The sequence below is a fragment of the Anthonomus grandis genome, chromosome 7 (assembly GCF_022605725.1).
Source record: "Anthonomus grandis grandis chromosome 7, icAntGran1.3, whole genome shotgun sequence".
NCBI classification, from domain to species: domain Eukaryota; kingdom Metazoa; phylum Arthropoda; class Insecta; order Coleoptera; family Curculionidae; genus Anthonomus; species Anthonomus grandis.
This window is the reverse complement of record NC_065552.1, coordinates 6,069,078-6,088,389: the sequence shown is the minus strand read 5'-3', so window position 1 is coordinate 6,088,389 and position 19,312 is coordinate 6,069,078. Positions and strand designations below refer to the sequence as shown.

Below are 19,312 nucleotides of genomic sequence, written 5' to 3'. Positions count from 1 at the left end.
TATTTATGATTTTAGACATTGCCATAGAAAAGTATCTGAACCGGAGTTAAGACCTGACATTTTAAACGACTATTATTGTGATATACCTAATATCTTGCTCAAGGGCATTCATAGTAACATTGATCCCTTACACTATCTTCAACAAGTGTCGGTTGAGCATTCATTTTTCTTTCATCCTGTCGATCTAACCGAAGTAAAAAATGAAATCAAACGCCTAAAAAAACAAATCATCTGGAGCTGATGGGATATCTTCAAGGTTGTTACTCTTTTTGCATGATTCAGCCTTAAATGCTTTAGTTTCTACCATAAACAATTCTTTACATATTGGCATTTTTCCTTCATGTTTAAAAGAGGCAGTGGTTATCCCTCTTCATAAGGGTGGAGATTTGGATCAGCCTTGTAATTACCGTCCCATTTCTATTTTGTCTACCCTCTCTAAGATAGTTGAAAAAATTGCAAAAAGCAGAATTTTGTCCTTTTTACATCATAATGGCATTTTGTCTGCAAATCAATTTAGATTTCAAGCCGGTAAAGGGACTCATGATGCTGTTTTTAGCTTTTTGGAGAGCGTCTATGTGTCCTTGAATTCTGGAGAGTTATCGGCGGCAGTATTTTGTGATCTATCCAAAGCATTTGACTGTGTGGATCATGGAATACTGTTATCTAAGCTCGATAAATATGGTTTTAGGGGCGTAGCGTTGCGATGGCTTGAGTTCTATCTATCAAATCGTACTCAGAAGGTTACAGTGTCTGGGCGTTTGTCTGCTTCTAGATCCCTAAAATGCGGCGTTCCCCAGGGTTCAGTGTTGGGACCACTGTTATTTTTACTGTATGTGGATGACTAGAGTTCATTGAAACTGCAGGGCAAGGTGGTTCAGTTTGCTGATGATACCACCATACTATGGAGCCATAAAAATTCTGATTATATTAAGACTTGTATCCTTGAAGACCTTCAGATTTTATCAGGGTGGTGTGCTTCCAACAGGCTCGTGTTTAATGTAAGGAAGACGTCTATTATGGGGTTTAAGTGCGATGTTCAGGGTCTGATGTTTGACGAAAATTCCCTCTTGCAGAATAAAGAGTGCTGCAAGTTCCTAGGAATTACCATTGATGGTCGCCTTCGGCTTGAAGATCATATTTTACATTTAGCTGGGAAATTATCTTCTGGATGTTTTGCAGTAAAAATGGCAAAACAAGAGCTGGGAGGGGTGGTTGCACGTTCAGTGTACTTTTCACTTATTGAATCTCATATTCGGTAGGACTTGCCTTTTTGGGGTTTAACCAATAAGGGGCTACTGAACATTGTCTTTGTTATTAAAAAAAAAGCAGTTTGATACCTGTGTTTTGCTAAGTTAAGAGATTCTTGCAAACCCCTCTTCATTTCTGAAAAAATTCTAACTCTTTTTTCACTCTTTATTTTAGAAACAGCTGCTCTTATTCACAAAATTCCTAAACTACCCTCTGACACTGGCCATTTGACTCGTCGTGTAAATGATGTTCCTCTACCTATTCCTACGTCTTCCCTTACCAAAAACTCATTAATTTACATAAGTAAAAAAATTTACAATCATGTTCCTCTATGTGTTAGACATATATCGGATGTTAAGAAATTTAAAAGTGAATTAAAAACGCTTTTATTGGCTAAGGCATATTATAACCTGGATGACTTTATTTTAATGATAGGTTTTAACCTTGGACATGTTGGAAATTTTTTTTTTCTCCTTTTTTCTTCTCTACTTTTGCCAACAAGTTTACCTTTATTTAGTAATTAATTGTTTTATTTAGTTATCTTTAATTCAAGTATGTTCAAAAAGTTTTGTCTTCTTGTGTTTAATTTTGTTCATTGTTTTGTCAATTTTTGAAATTGTATTTTTGTTTTGTTTTATTTTTTAGCTTGTAGGATGCTTGTACACAAGATTATTCTTACGTAATATAGCACATTTTCTTTCTTTCTTTCTATTAGTTTTAGCTTTTTTTATTTAAATTTGATATAATTTTTCCCATATTATATATAAATATTCAAAGAAAAAGAGAGATTTTGAAGAAGAATTTTTTAAGGGTTATTTTTGTAAAAAACGGTTTTTTGCAGTAATTGCCTCAGAGGAAAAAAATTAATTTATTGAATATTTAACTTTTTCAGTTTACAGAAAATTACCTATCATTCATGTTATTCTATATTACCTTTAATTTTTAAAAACGTTTTTTATTAACACTACTCTTTCACCCCCCGCCCACCCCAAACAACTTACCAGTAAGAAATTCTGCAAAATCTCTCTGTTTCAAATTAATATACATGAACAAAAAATGATTTTGTTGATAATATCCGATAGATTGGATACAGGTGATTTGGATAGTTGTGGAACAAGTTTTTTTTTAATTAAATATTTATATACAGGGTCCTGCAACAGTGCGTCGGTCTTCCATAAAGCCTAAAAAAGTTAGGTTAAAATTTTCTAACTTCTTAAAAAAAATTTGGGACCTGATAGCGCATATTTGGAAAATATTTTGAAGTATACAGGATGCTTCAAAAAAGTAGGGCGATATAAGCAGCATTTTTTTAAAAAATGGAATGCCATTCTTTTTATTTTATTTTTAAGACCGCCTTAGGCTACCTAGTATATGCGCTAAATATGGCTGCTTTGTCAATGTCGCAGTTTGACTGCAATAATTTTTTTTATAAAAAAAATCTAAAAATCATTACATCAATGAACTTCATCTTGATACTAGAAATATTAATTCAATGTTAATATTGAACTTAATTGGGATTCTAGAAGAATGGAGAATTACTTTGACGTAAATTGTTTTCTTCTGTCATATACAGGGTGTTCGTAGTTAGCAATCATATTTTACGAATTTCAAAGCTCCATTTCTTGCTTTTTTAAACGGAACACCTTGTATCTTTTTTATCCATTTAATGAAGATTTAATACATGAACATTTTTTATTATGTAAACATATTAGCTATCTTTAGTCGTTTTTAAAATATCCACTTATTCAAACCAAATCATATTACACATACGGCAATTAAGATATGTACCATTCAACTTAACGCATACATTAAACATAATTATCAGCCATATTATTCTCATTAACTCGTACTTTTACTCTCGTTGATAATGTTAATTTGGCATTTTTAGACCCGAAATATTAAACTTTTAATAAAACATTTCCCGATATATAAACGAGCCTACGAACCACACCCAATCACAGTTCAGCTTCAACAGTAACAGAACAAGCAACATGCTCTCCAAAACTCTTATTATTTTCGCTTTGGTGGTCGTCTGCGCATACGCGATCGAATATAAAACTCACGATTACTACGCATGGCCAAAGTACGAGTTTAAATATGGAGTCGAAGATCCTCACACTCACGACAAGAAAGAGAGAGCTGAGAAGAGGGACGGACACACCGTTGAGCAGGAATACCATTGGGAAGAGAAGGACAGAAAGGTCGAATTGAAGAAACTCGACGACCACGCCACCCAAGTGAAATTCGAGGTTCACAAGCCCCATCATTAAGAAACTCTACTCAGCCAAATTCTAGTTAATTCTTCCAATGGAACTAAAGACTTTAATATTTCTTGTGCTTTATTAAGTGATCCATGTTATAGTGCATCCGCAAGGAACATTTCAGTCTTTATTCTGCATGCAATCAATTGTTTTCTTCGTTTGTTTTCAATAAAAAAGTGTTACAAATATTCGCTTTTTCACTTTTTTCCATCATAAATTTTATCCTAGAAAAATAAACTACTGCTTAACTTTTAACAACTGATCATTCTTTCAGAGACCCTGAGTCCATCAGAACTGAAGAAACTGAAAAACAAACAGAGGAAAGCAAAAAAGAAGGCGGAGCAGGAAAGCGCGCAGGCGCGCGAAGCTCAAGTTAAAAGGGATCAGCACCACAAGTCGAGACAGCAGGGGGATGTTGAAGCAGACACGCCTCAATTGGACGAGTTGATTCCCGATAAACTGGCCAGAGTAAGTATTGAATCTTTAGCATTAGCCTAATACCCTCCAAATTTCCATAAGGCGCTTCTGTCTTAGATCTTTCTCCTGATCTATTCCAGTCTGAAAAATCACATCAGGACAGTTTTGAATCCAGTGAAACTTCCAGATACTTTACTGTCCTGAAAGAACCAAAAGCGTACTTACTTCATGCCATGAGAAGTCACTTAATGACTTTTCCAGGTTTCTTCTTCCACCATTTATAACAGAAGTCTAAGAAGACCATTAGCATCATATCTTTCACTCTCAAAGGTTTTACGATTGCCACTGATAAAGCACTACCTAGGTCCATTGCCAACTGAAGACCTTCTCTCTACTTATCCCACGATAGAATAATTTGAAGCCTAATTTCTCCAAGGACCCAGAGAGCGAGCCAGCACCTACTTCTTCTCATCTCTCTTGCTTCTTAACAACTGTTAACCTTCTGTCTTTAAGCCAAAGGTCCTGCAAATTGATCCAGAGTCCACCAGTTTACCAGTTCATCACCTTTGTTTATCAACCCAATTGCGTTCCAAGGTGCTTTCAATAGCCTGTACTCTGACAGTTCAGGATTCTGTAGCTATTGGCTGAGTTTTTTGTGCTCTTTTATGCCTTTCATTCACATTTACTTTTTCGCTTAGATTCCTTTTCAGCTTCTGCTCTTCCCTAAGTCCCTTCTTCTTCATCTTGGACAGTTTCTTTGACTAGGTCCACTTTTTTAACTCCTTAGCTGAATTTTTCTATCACATTTTGTATTGCGAGGTTTACAGTTAATCCTAAATGCGTTTCGATAGCATCAATTAATTTTTCTGTATTGATTCCTCATGAGATTTTTGTACTAAAGAGCAGGGAGGAGGCCATTGGTCTATGTGCAAAGGCTTCTGGATATATGTTATAGGGATGTCTGGACAGATATTGTCATTTTCTCATCTCTCTTCTTGACAGATTCTTCTTTTAGGTCTGGTGAGATGCAGTAGACAGTAGGAAGAATTTACTCCTTCGCCTCTCTCGTGCTTCTGTCAGTCAGACAGTCTAGGTTTCTGTAGTTCAATGTGTTTTTTTATGTCCTTTATTCGATTTGGGAACTCTAATCCGATTTCTCTTCTTTGTTAAGCTATTTCTTCGAGACCTGGAATTTTTCTTGGACTACTAAGTTTTTTGACTATTTCCAACGCTTCGGATCCATATCTCTACTACTGTCTATCTTGCAAGTTCTGCAAATAATTCCAGATGCGTTCCTGAGGTTTCGGTAGCATCAGTTTCTTTTTCTGTATGGATTTTTTATTTTCTTCCTTCACTCTCTTCACTTGGACAATTCTTCGATTTTATTTATTTCGGCTTGGGGACCTGGAAAGTTTTTCTGACTAGTTTCAATCTTTTGGATCAATTTTTCTATTGCACTCTCTTTTGCAAAGTTCGCAGATGATCCTACATGCGTTTTAGATGTTCGAATAGCATCAGTTTGCTTTTCGGTATTGATTCCGTATAGGATCTACTATTAAAGGGTAGGAAAAAAAAATTATTGGTCTGCATGCAAAGGCTTCTGGATATTTCTTATAGGTGTATCTGGACAGGTGCTGTCATCTTTTCATTTTTCTTTCAGGTCTGGTGGGATGCAGTAGCCATTATTCTACTTTTTCTTACTTCTTCACTACTCTCAATCTTCTGTCTCTAAACCAACATCCTGCAAATCGATTTAGAGGCTACCCAGTCTGTCAGAAGCCTACTTTTGCTCAGCCCAAAAGCTTCCAATTTGCTATCAATACTAGCTGAGATTCAGAGGTCTTTGAATCTAAATGTGCTTTTTTATGTCCTTTATTTACCTTCATTCTTTTAATTGAACTGTTTTCCGGTTTCTACTCTTGCCTTAGCCATTTCTTCTACATCTTGGAAAGTTTTTTTGACTAGCTCCAGTTTTTCAACTCTAGATTAATGTATCTGCCTTGCAAACCTTGCAAGACAGATACATTAATATATACTACTGACAGATAACTTACTGCAGTAAGTTCTATTTGGGTCTATTGAGACCTATAGTTTCCTCTCTATAGATTCCTTTAATAGAATATTTTGAAGCCTATTCAAGGTGTTCAGAAGCCAGAGTGTAAGTTACCACCTACCTCTTCTCATCTCTCTTACTTCTTCAATCTTCTGGTTTTAAGCCAAAGTCCTAACCCAGAGTCTACTAGTTTATCAAGTACTTTGTTTATCAGTTTAACTGCTTCCAAGATGCTATCAATGGTCTTCAGCCACACATTCCAGATTTTTTTTCTGTAACTATGGTGAGATTCTGAGGTACTTGTAAAGACCCAATGTGGTGTTTAATAACCTTTATTTCTCTTCACTGTCTCGGTTTGATTTCTCCTCTTCCTTTTTATTCTATATTATAAGCTATTTTTCCCAACATGGAAGAATTATTTGACTAGTAACAACTCTTTGTATCGATTTTTTTATTACTGTCTTTCTTGGAGGGTTTGTAGATAATTCTAAATGACTCTATAGGGATGCCCTATACAGATGTTGTGATCTTCTCATCTCTTTCTCTTCTTAAAAGATGTCAATACTCTGTCTTTAATTTAGGAATCCAGGATTTGACTTAGCCTGCTATTCTATTAGATCTTGAGGTATGCAGCCAGAGGAAATAATGTACTTCTTCTCTTTCTTGCTTCTTAACAGCTGTTAATTATCTATCTTTAAGTCAGGATTCTGAGATTTGATCCAGAGCCTTGGTTTGGTAGGTCTGGTGGGATGCAGCATTTAACATTAGAGACTTGGACATAGCTGACATAACATGAGAGAAAAAATTGATCTGATACCTAGATCCTTCAGATTAGTGATAACTTCCAAAGGATTGCCTTCAATAGAACAAATATAACCTAGAGCGTTAACACTATAAATAATAGAATGACATTTCCCAATATTTAGGTCCATGCAACAAATTAGTTATATACTCTCAATATCTGCTTACGATTAGCTAAGTAGGTTTCAAGCTAATTGTAGAAGGATCCACTAGATCCAAACCAATTTATTCAAATTTTGATATACCTGACGTCCCTTTTCAAAAACAACGTTAGCACCAAAGAGTTTATTCTTTCTCCTCTTTCTTGTTTCGTAAGTGCTGTTAATCTTTATGCCCAGGCTCTGTAACTTAAGCCTATCATTCTAGCAGGACTCTGACAATGGTTCTGACTTGGATCAGCTTAAATTGTTTCAGATGTGTAATACCCAGAAACATCTTGCCGTTCCTGGTAGTTGAACTTATAAGGTCCTTCTCTCTTTTTTCTTTATTGTTGTCAATTTTCTGTCTTTTAGCTCAGTCCTTGCAAGTCTATCCAGAGTCGTCCAGTCTGTCAACAAAGGTAGACCTCTTTGTTTGCTTTGGAGAGTGCGAATGTGCTCTTTTATGTCCATTTACCTTCACTCTGTCGCTTTGATTCTTCTTTGGTTTTTTCAACCCTTTGGATCAATTTCTCTGCTACTGTCTCTCGTGCAAGGTATTATTATTATATGGATGCTCCTAGTTCGTTCTAAAATGCAATGGTTTTTGCTTGGACCACCTTAAATTGCTCCAGACAATATCCGGAAACAGCTTTTCGTTGCTGGTAGGGTAGTTAAGCTTTGGAGCAACATAAATGGTCCTAATGAAGTAAAGACTTGGTTTTATTTGGTACTTGCCCCAGGAGTATAGTATTTGAACATTTCTTTCTGTATTTTTAGTGTCCGAATATGCACTTCTACGTTCATTACTTCCTCACTGCTGTTTACTAAGCCATCTCATTGGGTCTTTGGGGTCGTCCTGTACAGATTCTTTGACTAACTTCAATATGTTTACCCTATGGATCAGTTGTTCCCCTACTATCTGTCTTTGAATATTTGCAGATGATCCTGAATCCCTTCCAGAGATTTTAGTAAAACTATTTAGTCTAAATATAGCTTAGAAGGAATATAATGGGAATTATTATTTCCAGGTTGACGACCCTTTAGAGCAAGCAATCAAATTCCTACAACCGTTACAAACTCTAGCGAGGGATAGGATTGAAACCCATCTGATGGCCTTTGAAGTTTATTATAGGAAAAGTAAGAAAACGCATGACAACAATCGAATCAACGTCTGTATTAACTTTTAAACTTTTAGGAAAAATCCTTTTGATGTTGCAATCGATAAAACGTGCCCACCAAGTGGATCCGAGCCACCCTAAACTACACAGCTGCCTCATTAGATTCTTGCAAGTTTTTAAGGAAAACGAGAAGAATGTGGATCCGGCGGTCCTGGAAGTTGTAAGTGCGAAATTATATCGTTTCAGTACATTTTATAAACGTTTTACATTTTGTAGATCGCGACGGAAACAAAATCCCTGTTCAGTACCAAAGACGAGAAAGTCCTTAACAAGGAGTTCCTAGAGAAACGCAAGGACAGCCTTAGGGCGGCCTTAGAAGGAGCCAAATCGATGTATCTATTGGATAAGACGTTACAGAAGGACGCCCTCAGCCTAGTCACTGAGAACTTTGATAAATACACTGATGTAGATATTGACGTAAGTGTCCAATTCAATTAAACTAAATGCGTGAATAGCATACATATAAACCTAACTAAAGGTAAGAGGTATATGAAATTATTGCATTCTCCCTTTCCAGAGTATCAATGAAACATTGTTGTTCTCTCTTTAACTTCACATTACGAATGAATTTAGGTTGCTTGTTAATGCATGGATTGTAGGCACTCAAGAAAGAAATTTGCCATACCGGTATAGTATGATGTGCGTATGTATTACAGTTTAATATTCAAAAAAGAGCGAGCCTTCAGAATCGGTTAACTTTTCCTTGACTAGCCAAGAGACATGGAAGAACAATTTCATTTAATAAAATGAAACACAACCTTCCCCTCGTTTAATTAAAACCTGTACTTTAACGGACAAGTAAACTCTTTTGGTAAATCCAAACTCTTCATATGGCATTCTTTTTAACATCACAAAGCACAAAAGGAAAGAACCTTAATTGATTTCTCTACTCAAAAATCTCTATCACCTCTTATCTAGTTTGCAAAAGGTTCTACTACATATGTATCAAGATTTCACCAGGATCAGATGCGAATTTAACACTGATGAACTCAAACCTACCTATTAATATCTTTTACAACTCTACGTAGTAGTTAGCGACTCTACTCTTGTTATTATTTTTTTTTTTTGATATAAGTAAAGCTTATGCCATATAACGTGGGAGAAAGTCATTTACCAACTGTACTCGCTAGATATCTCTATTAAATGTTACGTACTTTTTTTGCCCAAGTTCGTTTTCAAAATTAGCATTCAAACTTCTTTTTTTCTTCTTCTTCCCCATCAGCCTTCCCCAATTCACTTCTGGGCATAGGCCTCTCCGTGAGTTTTCGTGTCGGTTTTGCGCAACTAAGCCATTCTTTACCGACTATCTCTCTGATGTCATCGATCAATTTTCTCAGTGGTCTCCCTCTGTTTCTCTTTTTTTCTCTATGCCTCCACTGTATCACTCTCTTTGTCCATCTCTCTTCGTCGTGTCTCGCTACGTGACCACGCAACTCTTCTGATTATATCAACGACTCTAGTCCTCCTTATCTCCTGATTTCTTATTCTAAGCTACTCTAAGCCTTGTCATAAAATATATTCAAGAGGTCTTATTTTTACCAAAGATAAAGCACTTCTGATAAAAGAGCACTTTCTTTATAGACACTCACGAACTTATGCATCTGGACTGTTATGTTCTCCCTAAGTCTTCATCTATTCTTTGGATTTCTTGACTCAGAATGAATCTACCGACAAAGGAAGATCCAACGGTAATTCACTCAATTGGTCTATCTCGCGTAACCTTACAAAAGCCTTTGATTGTGTCTCACACGAAATACCTATATGAACAGTCTAACATGATTTTTTCTTCTCCTCCAGGTGTGCCAATGAGTAAATTTTATTTCTCTGATTTTTACAAAGGATATTTTTAATTAATTAGAATAAAATTTAGCGCAAATACTGTAATATGATTGGATTAACTAAGTACGTCGGTATGATATATCGGATGCGTTAAAATCCGGCTTAACTCGCATAGCTTACTATGACATTTCTACATATCTTAACCTAAAATATTTGAACCTAACTTTAAATTATATAAGGAGTATAGATCGGAGGATAGATGACGCTCGAGTAGAGAGAACGTAGTGTTTGTCGCTCTTCAAAAATCCCCTCAAAATAGTGTTTTTAAAGTTGTTTTTTTTACAAGATAATACAGTTAGGGGTGAGCAATAGCCTTTTCATACGATTGGCTTGTTTTTGAGTGTTTGTGTCCAGGGTTTGTAATAGTTAACTGCATTCAAGGCATCCACTATCATTTCCCGCCAAAATAGGTTTCTCAACAACAGATGTGAGAGAAATAAAATCCATAATTTCTAGTGTGTTTAACGATAAATTTCTCTCTGAAATAGCTGCGAAAGTAGCTGCATTAGTAAGAGAAAAATTTGATGAACAGCTAGAAGCTCAAAACCAAGAAATCGCAGCCCTTAAAGTAGGGTTAAGTCGGATGGAGGAAGAGAACTGTCAACTTAGAACTCTACTAGACAATCAAGAACAAACAATGCGCAGCAACAATGTCCGTATATTCGGCATCAAACATGACCGAAATGAAAATGTCCGAGAAACCGTACTGTCTATATTAAATAATAAACTAAAATTGCAGGTTAACGGTAGCGAAATAAAAAAATGTCACAGAATTTCGCCAAAAATTCCGGGCCGTAAACCGCCGGCAGTGCTTTCTACGGTTTTCTACTGCTGATGTCCGTTTGTCGGTACTCAAGAGCAGAAAAATGTTAAAAAACACCGGTGTTTACATTAAGGAGGATCTCACTAAATTACGGCTTACTTTATTAGACCGAGCAATAAACCTTTTTACAAACAAATTTGCGTGGGTGTCTAGTGGCAATGTTTATGTCAAAACAAGTGATGGTTCGGTGCATCGTGTAGTCTCGGAAAGTGATTTAATCAACCTTAAAAGCAATGTTGGGACCGAATAACTTAAGAACAAGTCCGAAACATCAGGTACTTTTTTATATATGATTGGCTTACTAAACTCTTTTTGTTTAACTTTACGACAAACTAGTTTTTTTTTTCTTTTTGTTTTGGTGCAGGTGTAGGTATAATCCTTATATTTATTCTTTATTATTATTATTAAACTAACTTATTATACTTAGGAATATACGTAGTTAGATAGTTTCTTGGCTAAGATTTTTTTTTTATAACCAGAGAACTTCAGCTTTTATTTTATACAGATATATCAATTTATTACAAGTGCATAACTAGTAAGTACCTAAATCTGCAACAACTAAGTATATATTATTCCTAAAAACTTATAACTAATCGCAATATTTTATGTCGTTAAAAATAGCACATATTAACTGTAGATCCCTGCTGGCTCATTTTGAGGATTTTAAGAATGATTATTGTAAAAAGGACTTTAGCCTGATTGCAGTCACCGAAAGTTGGCTTAGTCTTAATATTGATAGTAGTGCAATACAGATCAGTAATTATCAATTAATAAGAAATGATCGTCAAAATCTTAGGGGTGGTGGTATTGTTGCCTATGTCCGAAATGGTTTATCATATGAAATTATTTTATCTGAAAGTCATGATTTTTTTGAAAGTTTATGGGTAAAAATTTTTATTAGTAAGGAGCCATACATTTTCGGCATAGTCTATAGGCCTCCAAGTTCAAATATTCAGAGTTTTTTTTTAACTTTAGAGGAAACACTAATTGACATTTTTTCAAATTTTAATAATATAACGTGTCTAGGTGATTTTAACATTGATATATCTAAATTAAATTACAGTCATGCAACTCAGCTTATTTCTTTGTGTGAAACTTTCGATTTGAAGCAACTTATAACCGAGCAACAACACTAGTTCAATTATAGATCTTATTTTTACAAATCATGTTGGCATTTTGAAATCTGGCATAATAAGCTCTACATTTTCTGACCATTTTGGCGTTTTTTGTGAATTTAATGTCACGGAGTCTATTGTACAACCGCACATTGTATCTTATAGATCCTTAAAAGATATAAACCTAAACAACTTTCAAGAGGATTTGGAGGCTGTTCCATTTCATTTAATATATGAATTCGAATCCATAGATGATAAGATACATTTTTTAAACAATAATTTACTCAAATTATTCGACAAGCATGCTCCTATTAAAACTATAGTTGTTCGAAAAAAAAAAGATTCTCCGTGGCTGACAGATAATATTAAACTATTGCAAAAATTAAGAAATAAGGCATTAAAGGATTTTAAAACAACTAAACTGCCAGCTAAATGGAATTATTACAAACAGCTTAGAAACTATACAACAACAGCGATTAGAGCGGAAAAAAGGGCTTTTTATAGTGATAAATTTGAGAATTGTACATACAAGGACAAGTGGCGTGAACTAAGAAAAATATTGCCATCAAAGCAGAAGCAAATTCCTAAATCTTTTGTAAATACCAACAATTTTAATTCATATTTTATAGATAGTACAAGAGTGACAAATATTGGTAATTGTGATGAGTTAATTAATTTTTATGATCAGAATGCATTACCAACCTTAAATAAGTTTTCTTTTCATCCCACTGATTATAATACTATTTCTGCAATTATATTACGTATTAAGTCTAAAGCATTCGGGGTGGATAATCTTAATATTACGTTAATTCAACTATGCTGTCCTTTTATTATACCATTTATTTTACATATTGTTAACGAGTGTATTAATAAAAACTACTTTCCCAAATGCTGGAAAGAAGCCTTTGTGTTGCCATTGCCGAAAGTGCATAATCCAACTGATTTTAGTCAATTTAGGTCTATTAGTATTTTACCAACGTTTTCAAAAATTCTCGAACGCATTCTAGACTCTCAAATTCGTAGTTTTCTTAATAATAATGATATTTTACCACCTAAGCAATCTGGATTTAGAACAAATTATAGTTGTACTTCGGCTATGGCGGACGTTATTGATGACGTAATTCGGGCTAGGGATGAGGGTAAGATTTCTGCTCTGGTGTTGTTGGATTATACTAAAGCTTTTGATTTCGTTAGCCACTCAATTTTAAAGTCTTTGTTTCATTATATTGGCTTTTCTGATGCTGCTATTAATTTAATTGCCTCTTATTTAAATAATAGGATTCAACGTGTTAAAATAGATAACGACATATCTGATCCTTTGGAAGTTGAAAGTGGTGTGCCTCAGGGTAGTATTTTAGGACCCTTGTTTTTTATCATTTACACGTCTAGATTTTATCTTCAATTAAAGCATTGTGCCCATCATTTTTACGCAGACGACACGCAGTTATATTATTCATTTTTACCAGGAGATTTTAAAATGGCTGAGTTTAAAATTAATCAAGATTTACAAGCTATTTGTGATGTTTCTTCAAAGCATTTATTAAAATTAAATCCTTCGAAGTCATCTATAATGTTCATAGGTAATCGAACTAATGTAAATAATATTTTAAATGATATAAACATTAAATTGGGGGACGAAAGAATTCCAGTTGTTGACAAATGTAAGAGTTTGGGCCTTATAGTAGATAATAATATTCGTTTTAAACATCACGTGTCTAATATTCTTAAAAAGGCATATCTTGCTTTGAAATTAATTTATTTACATAGACACTATTTAAGTAAAGATATTAAGAAGCTTTTATGTGATTCATTGGTCCTTTCACAATGTAATTACTGTGATGTAGTGTATGGCTGGTGTCTTGATTATGAGGATAGGGGTAGACTGCAAAAGCTCCAAAACTCTTGCATTCGACTAATATTTGGCATTCGTAGGAGAAACCGCATTTCCCATAAACTTCACGAACTTGGATGGCTTAATATGCATAATCGAAGAATTGCTCATTCTTTAACATTTTTTTATAAAATTTTAATATATCGTAGTCCGCCCTATCTCTATCAAAAAATAACTTTTAGAAATGATGTACACCATTTACATTTAAGAAGAAATACTATTCTCATTCCGAGACATAAAACACAGTTATTTAAACGATCATTTTCTTACAATTTTGCTTATCAAATAAATTCTTTAAATTTGGATCCGGACCAATTATTAATTTCTTGTAATACTTTTCGTAGGAGGATGATTGTAAATCTAATGAATCAGCAGGGTATATAATTTAAGTTCTTTTTTTTTAACTTTTTGAATGGTTGTTTTCTTAAGTAATTTATTACTATTTTTGGTATTGGGATCATTTTATTTATTTATTTATTGTCTGCAATAATTTTTCTATTTTTTGTTATTTAACAAAAAATTTAATCTGTTTTTTGGGTATTTGCAGTGTGTATTGTTTTGCTTGATGTTAAACTGTCAAATTTAGAATTTAGAACTCTTATGTAGTATTATGTAGGTTTATTAGGTATATGATTAAAGAAAAAGCTGTATTTAATCAGTTATTAGTTAAGCGTTACTGTTAATGAGCGTTACTGAAATTACCATTTTTTTTTTTAATGAAGTGTGGGGCCACAATGTTAAAGACCAGAATCTGCCATGGCAGAATTCTGAATTTGTAGGCCTTTTATTTGCGTAAATTTATTGCTAGATTTTGTAAACTTGTATTTTTTTTGTTTCTTCTATGCAAATAAAAAATATTTATTATTATTATTATTATTATTATTATAATCTAACCTCACTAGATATATAAATTATGTAACGGTACTACGGAACTCTGTTTTTAAAAAAAACTTTATTCAAATTAGATATGTCTTATACAGTACAGAGTTAATTCTAGACTAAATAATAAATTTACGTACAATAAAAACTGAAGTTTATAAAATGCTGAAAATAGGAAAATGCAAATTGATGATTCGGCAAGCTGGTTGGTATTGTACAGTTTCTTATAAGTTAAATAGGGATATAATATATAACTCCTCCCCTCTTAGAACGAAGCATCCCCTGGAAGATTTACTCTTGGGCATCTTGGCTGTAGGGGAATATCTTGCAGGGTAGGATCTTCGACATTAATTCTGGTCCGTTTCCAACAGATATTTCTCTTGTAAACAAGGTAAAAGAGCACTGCGGCTATTAGACCAATATACAGAGTGGTTGTCCACAGGCTTGGTATATAATACTGGTCGGCTGATGTGCTGTTTTCTAATGGGATAATTGGGTTTAGCCGTAGCCGATCGATAGTTCTAGCCTGGACACTTATCCCCGCTTCCATCGATACCTCACAACAGAAGCCGAAATCATGCGGCGACCGCATCGCGATGGCAAAAATACCGCGCCGGGCACATATTTTGCGTTGATTCTAAATAATATTTTACTGCAGTTATTATTGTAGTTTATAGTAAGATTACCCATTTCAAATTTTAAACTACCAAACTATTTTGATACTCGCTTTGAGTTTTAAAAAGAATAAAAATTCGGTAGTTAAATTAGGTGGGTAAATTAACAATTTTATTTTTAACTTACATTTTATAATCTTAATTTTATTTAGAATAATGCCTACCTCTTAAAGTCTGCCCAACCAATCTGTAGCTAAGCGGTATCGGTGCGGGAAACGTGGTTGTAGACTAGACCCGCCTCATTTCATTCATGAAATGGCCAGTGACGTGCGAAATTTTATAAACCGATTACACAGATTTGAATGTATTAAATATTAAAAAATATGGTTTGGTTTTAATTTTAAAATAGGTATTTGTAGGTAAGATATTAATTTGGAAATTAAGGTCTTCTAAAATATTTTATTTGTAAATATGTAATAAAAAAATGACAGACAAGATTAGGGAAGTTTGAGATAAAAGTAAAGTAAAGAAAACACAAAATTTGTAATACACCTACTTAGTTTATTCACTTAAAATAAGAGTGCCGTACTCGATGCCTGGATATCGCGAGGGAAAGAGCACGGCAGATAATCCGAATTATGCTGTTTAAACATTGAATTTACTACATAATATGTATAATTTAAATTATTATTTAAATAAGTATAATCAATTTGTACCTGTTGAAGAATATATTGCTAACCACTCCAGTAACAGTCTCACTCTGCCAGCATTTTTTAAACGTTAGGTCATTGTCTATCCAAGTTTCATCTAAATAGACAATATTGCGACCTTCGGCTCAGTGTTTTTTTATTTCTCTTAGGTATGTATACCTTAAAGATGTTATTTTTGGAAAATTTTTTTCTTCTGGCAATTTTTGCAACAGCTTTCTGCTAGTAGGCACAACTTTAAACCCATATAAATTCGATTTATTAGGTGTTTAACTATTTGAAAATGAAAGTTGTCGTCTTGTTCCACCTTCGTCATTCGCGGTCTTTTTTTGCCGGGACTAGAAAGCATTTTGTTGGGGTCCGTCCGCATTCTTTCTTCATCTTCTTTGTGAATTTTATTCACCATTGAAATGCTTACGCCAGTATATTGAGATACTCTTTCAAGTTTGCGCTTTACTGGTAGATTAACGAAGTTATTAGTAGCTTCTTCATTGCAAACCCTAAGAATTTGTACAAGAAGTATATAATCCTGATATTCGATTTTTTTTAGTTGTGGTTCCAATTCATATTACTTATATTTATAGACATTTTATATTCAAAATAACCAACATTAACTTTAAATCTTTTTTGTTTGTAAAGCAATCGAGCTTGGTTTTAATTCATTGAATATGATTTTTATTTATTACAACATTAGGTACATAATTTTTGAAATTTAGTGTCGCATAAATTATGATTTTATTTTAATGTTTTTTTTTCATAACTGTGCTTAGGCTTTATAATTCTCTTATTATCATTTTACTTACCTATAAACATTCGCAATCACTTCCTTGGCTATGAATAAAGTTATTCATTTTAACGTAAATAACACAAAAACTGTTAAAAATTATGAACTTTAACAACAAAGAAACAAATAACACAAAACAACAACAAAACAGCAACAACAATAATAGCAAATAAACTAAACTATACTACACTACTCAAAAGTCATAGGTCAGAAATTAAGTAGGTACCTAAAAATACAGCAATAAAAACAGTTTAATAGCTCAAAAGTATTAACATACGCCGCCGCCACTGAATCCGCAAGAAATCGATATTATTCCGAAAATTACACAGAACCTGGTAGGATGCGATCCAATAAGATAGAGAAAGACAGAGAGCTGCATAAAAATAATAAATTAATGGCCGCGATGTCATCAACCAATCACCTGTCCCCAAACAGCGAGATGCTTCCGCGAAAGCACGACGTTGCCGGCTTTGTAAGTTTTATTAGGAATTTCGGATAAATATTAGTCAATACTGGATTTTCTAATATGCAAAACATTAGCAAATAGAACTAAAAAATATGGTTTAAACTGCATTACATTATTTATTATCTTTTTTATGTTTAAATAGCTTAATTTTACCATTATATTTACTTTTTACTCAATACTATTTCATTTTTGCAGTAAGACGTGACAACGCTTTAAAATTTCGCCCGCATTCTTTTCGTAGACACAGATCCGATGGTCAAACTGTACTGCATTCCTGTTTAAGCTCAGAAAAAATTAAAATGGATTTTAATTTTTTTTTTGTTTTTTTTTGATTATCTGATAATATATATATTTTTTATATAGCATATTCATTTCTAATAATGTGCAACTTTGGGGTAAATTATCCATTTTCGTATTTTGAGGGTAGACGAATTTGAAACACCGTTTATGTATATTTTTCCAATAAAATAAATAATAAAAAATATTTAAAACATTTATCATATACCTAAAAATACGTAATAATAAAAAAATATATTATCTTGTAAAATGTAAAATATTAGGTCCCGCGGTATCGCCACTTAGTCGTTCCACTGTACGGCGTGCGCCACCAAATCTCGGCTTCAATTTTGACGCCACGAAACCAGTGTCACGGCTAGAACTCTCGATCGGCTACGGTTTAGCGCTGGAGTATCTAGGCGCAGATTTTCCAACTGTATGTGAAACTTCGGGAAACTTTTAGGTGTGAACTCAAGCTTAGGGGCATCAATGACCAAAGGGCTTCCATAGCTCGTCTCTTGAAAAATTAGCATTTGTTTCCTGTAAAAGATTTTGCAAGCTCCTTCTTTAATTAGGTAAATGCCTATATTTTTGTATTTGCCTTCTTTAATTAGGTAAATAGGAAATTTTTTGCAATTCATAAAACAAATCTTTAGATTTAATTATATTAGGGTGCATTACGCCCAGTTTGCAAAAGGTAATTGAATTTTCGATATCTTGCAAAGTATTAAGTATGGAGTTATATAAGGCTATTAGTTGATTAAACAAGTCCTTGGCAAAAAGCATATCTTTGAAACTAGCATTTTCTTTAATTAATTGGTTAAGCTGCAATATTCTTGATTTTAAAAGATTTTCATTGTGCATAATACTCTGGACAGTATTATTAAAATTTTCGATAATTTGTTTATTAACGGAGTATTGCATTTTAATTTGATTTTCTAGATTTTGGTCATTTTTCTGAAGATGTTGTAAAATTGTGTAAATTTTTTCACCGTCTCGAGCGTCTAAATTTCCAGTTATGCTTTTAACAATAGAACCCAAGCCATTAATTATACCTCTTCTTGTGCGGTTATGTATATTTTCAATTTTTTCAAAAATGCAATATTGGGAAAAATTTACAATTTTGTAATAATTGTCTAAATCGAAATTATACATGCCGTTCGAGAGGGACGACTTAAGCCTACTGTATTGTTCATTTAAATTAATAAATTCATTATAAAGGGGCTCTAGACTAAAATAGTGTACAAAAGTGTGATCTGTACGTTGTAGTTTTGCAGGTCCTAGATTTATAGGCAGGATGCCTAAGTTGCTGGTGATGTCCCTTATTTCTGTTCCTTGTCCAAGCGAAAGGAACCTGAAATATTTTGAAACTTGTAGGGTTTCTTTTTAGGCCTTTTTACATTGGAAAGATGTATTTTTTCAGCCGTATTACCATGTGTTGTTTTTAATTTTGCAGTTTTTAAAGTGGGGTCGATTGTTTTAAGTTGTTCGTTTTTATATTTATTTAGAGTTTTGCTTTGTTTTTGTTTATTTTTGACGTACACGGTATCGGGTATTATCGGCAATTCTTCACGGTGTTCATTAGCTTTATTTATATCCATTTGTTTTTTCTTCTGAATATCATTATTAATTTTTTTGTATAAAATTTTAATTTTATCTCGGTGGTTAGAAATATAATTATTTAACAGTTGACTATCAATATTTATATCAAGTGGAGAATTTCTGTCTAAATGCCCAGTAATAATTTCATAGGGTTTTAAGTTGGTTACAGAATGAATTGTATTATTATAGGCAAGTATAGCGTAATTAATTTTTATTTC

The 19,312-nt window shown here is 33.5% G+C and overlaps 1 protein-coding gene across 1 annotated transcript in view; it reads left to right on the top strand.

Annotated features, from left to right (window-relative positions):
* Window positions 1–19,312, top strand: part of LOC126738590 (N-alpha-acetyltransferase 15, NatA auxiliary subunit) — a 265,256-nt gene that overhangs the window by 240,087 nt on the left and 5,857 nt on the right. The window contains exons 12-15 of the mRNA XM_050443990.1: window positions 3,784–3,977; window positions 7,949–8,057; window positions 8,116–8,258; window positions 8,315–8,515. Coding sequence (XP_050299947.1) covers window positions 3,784–3,977; window positions 7,949–8,057; window positions 8,116–8,258; window positions 8,315–8,515 — 647 coding nt within the window. The remainder of the gene's footprint in view (window positions 1–3,783; window positions 3,978–7,948; window positions 8,058–8,115; window positions 8,259–8,314; window positions 8,516–19,312) is intronic.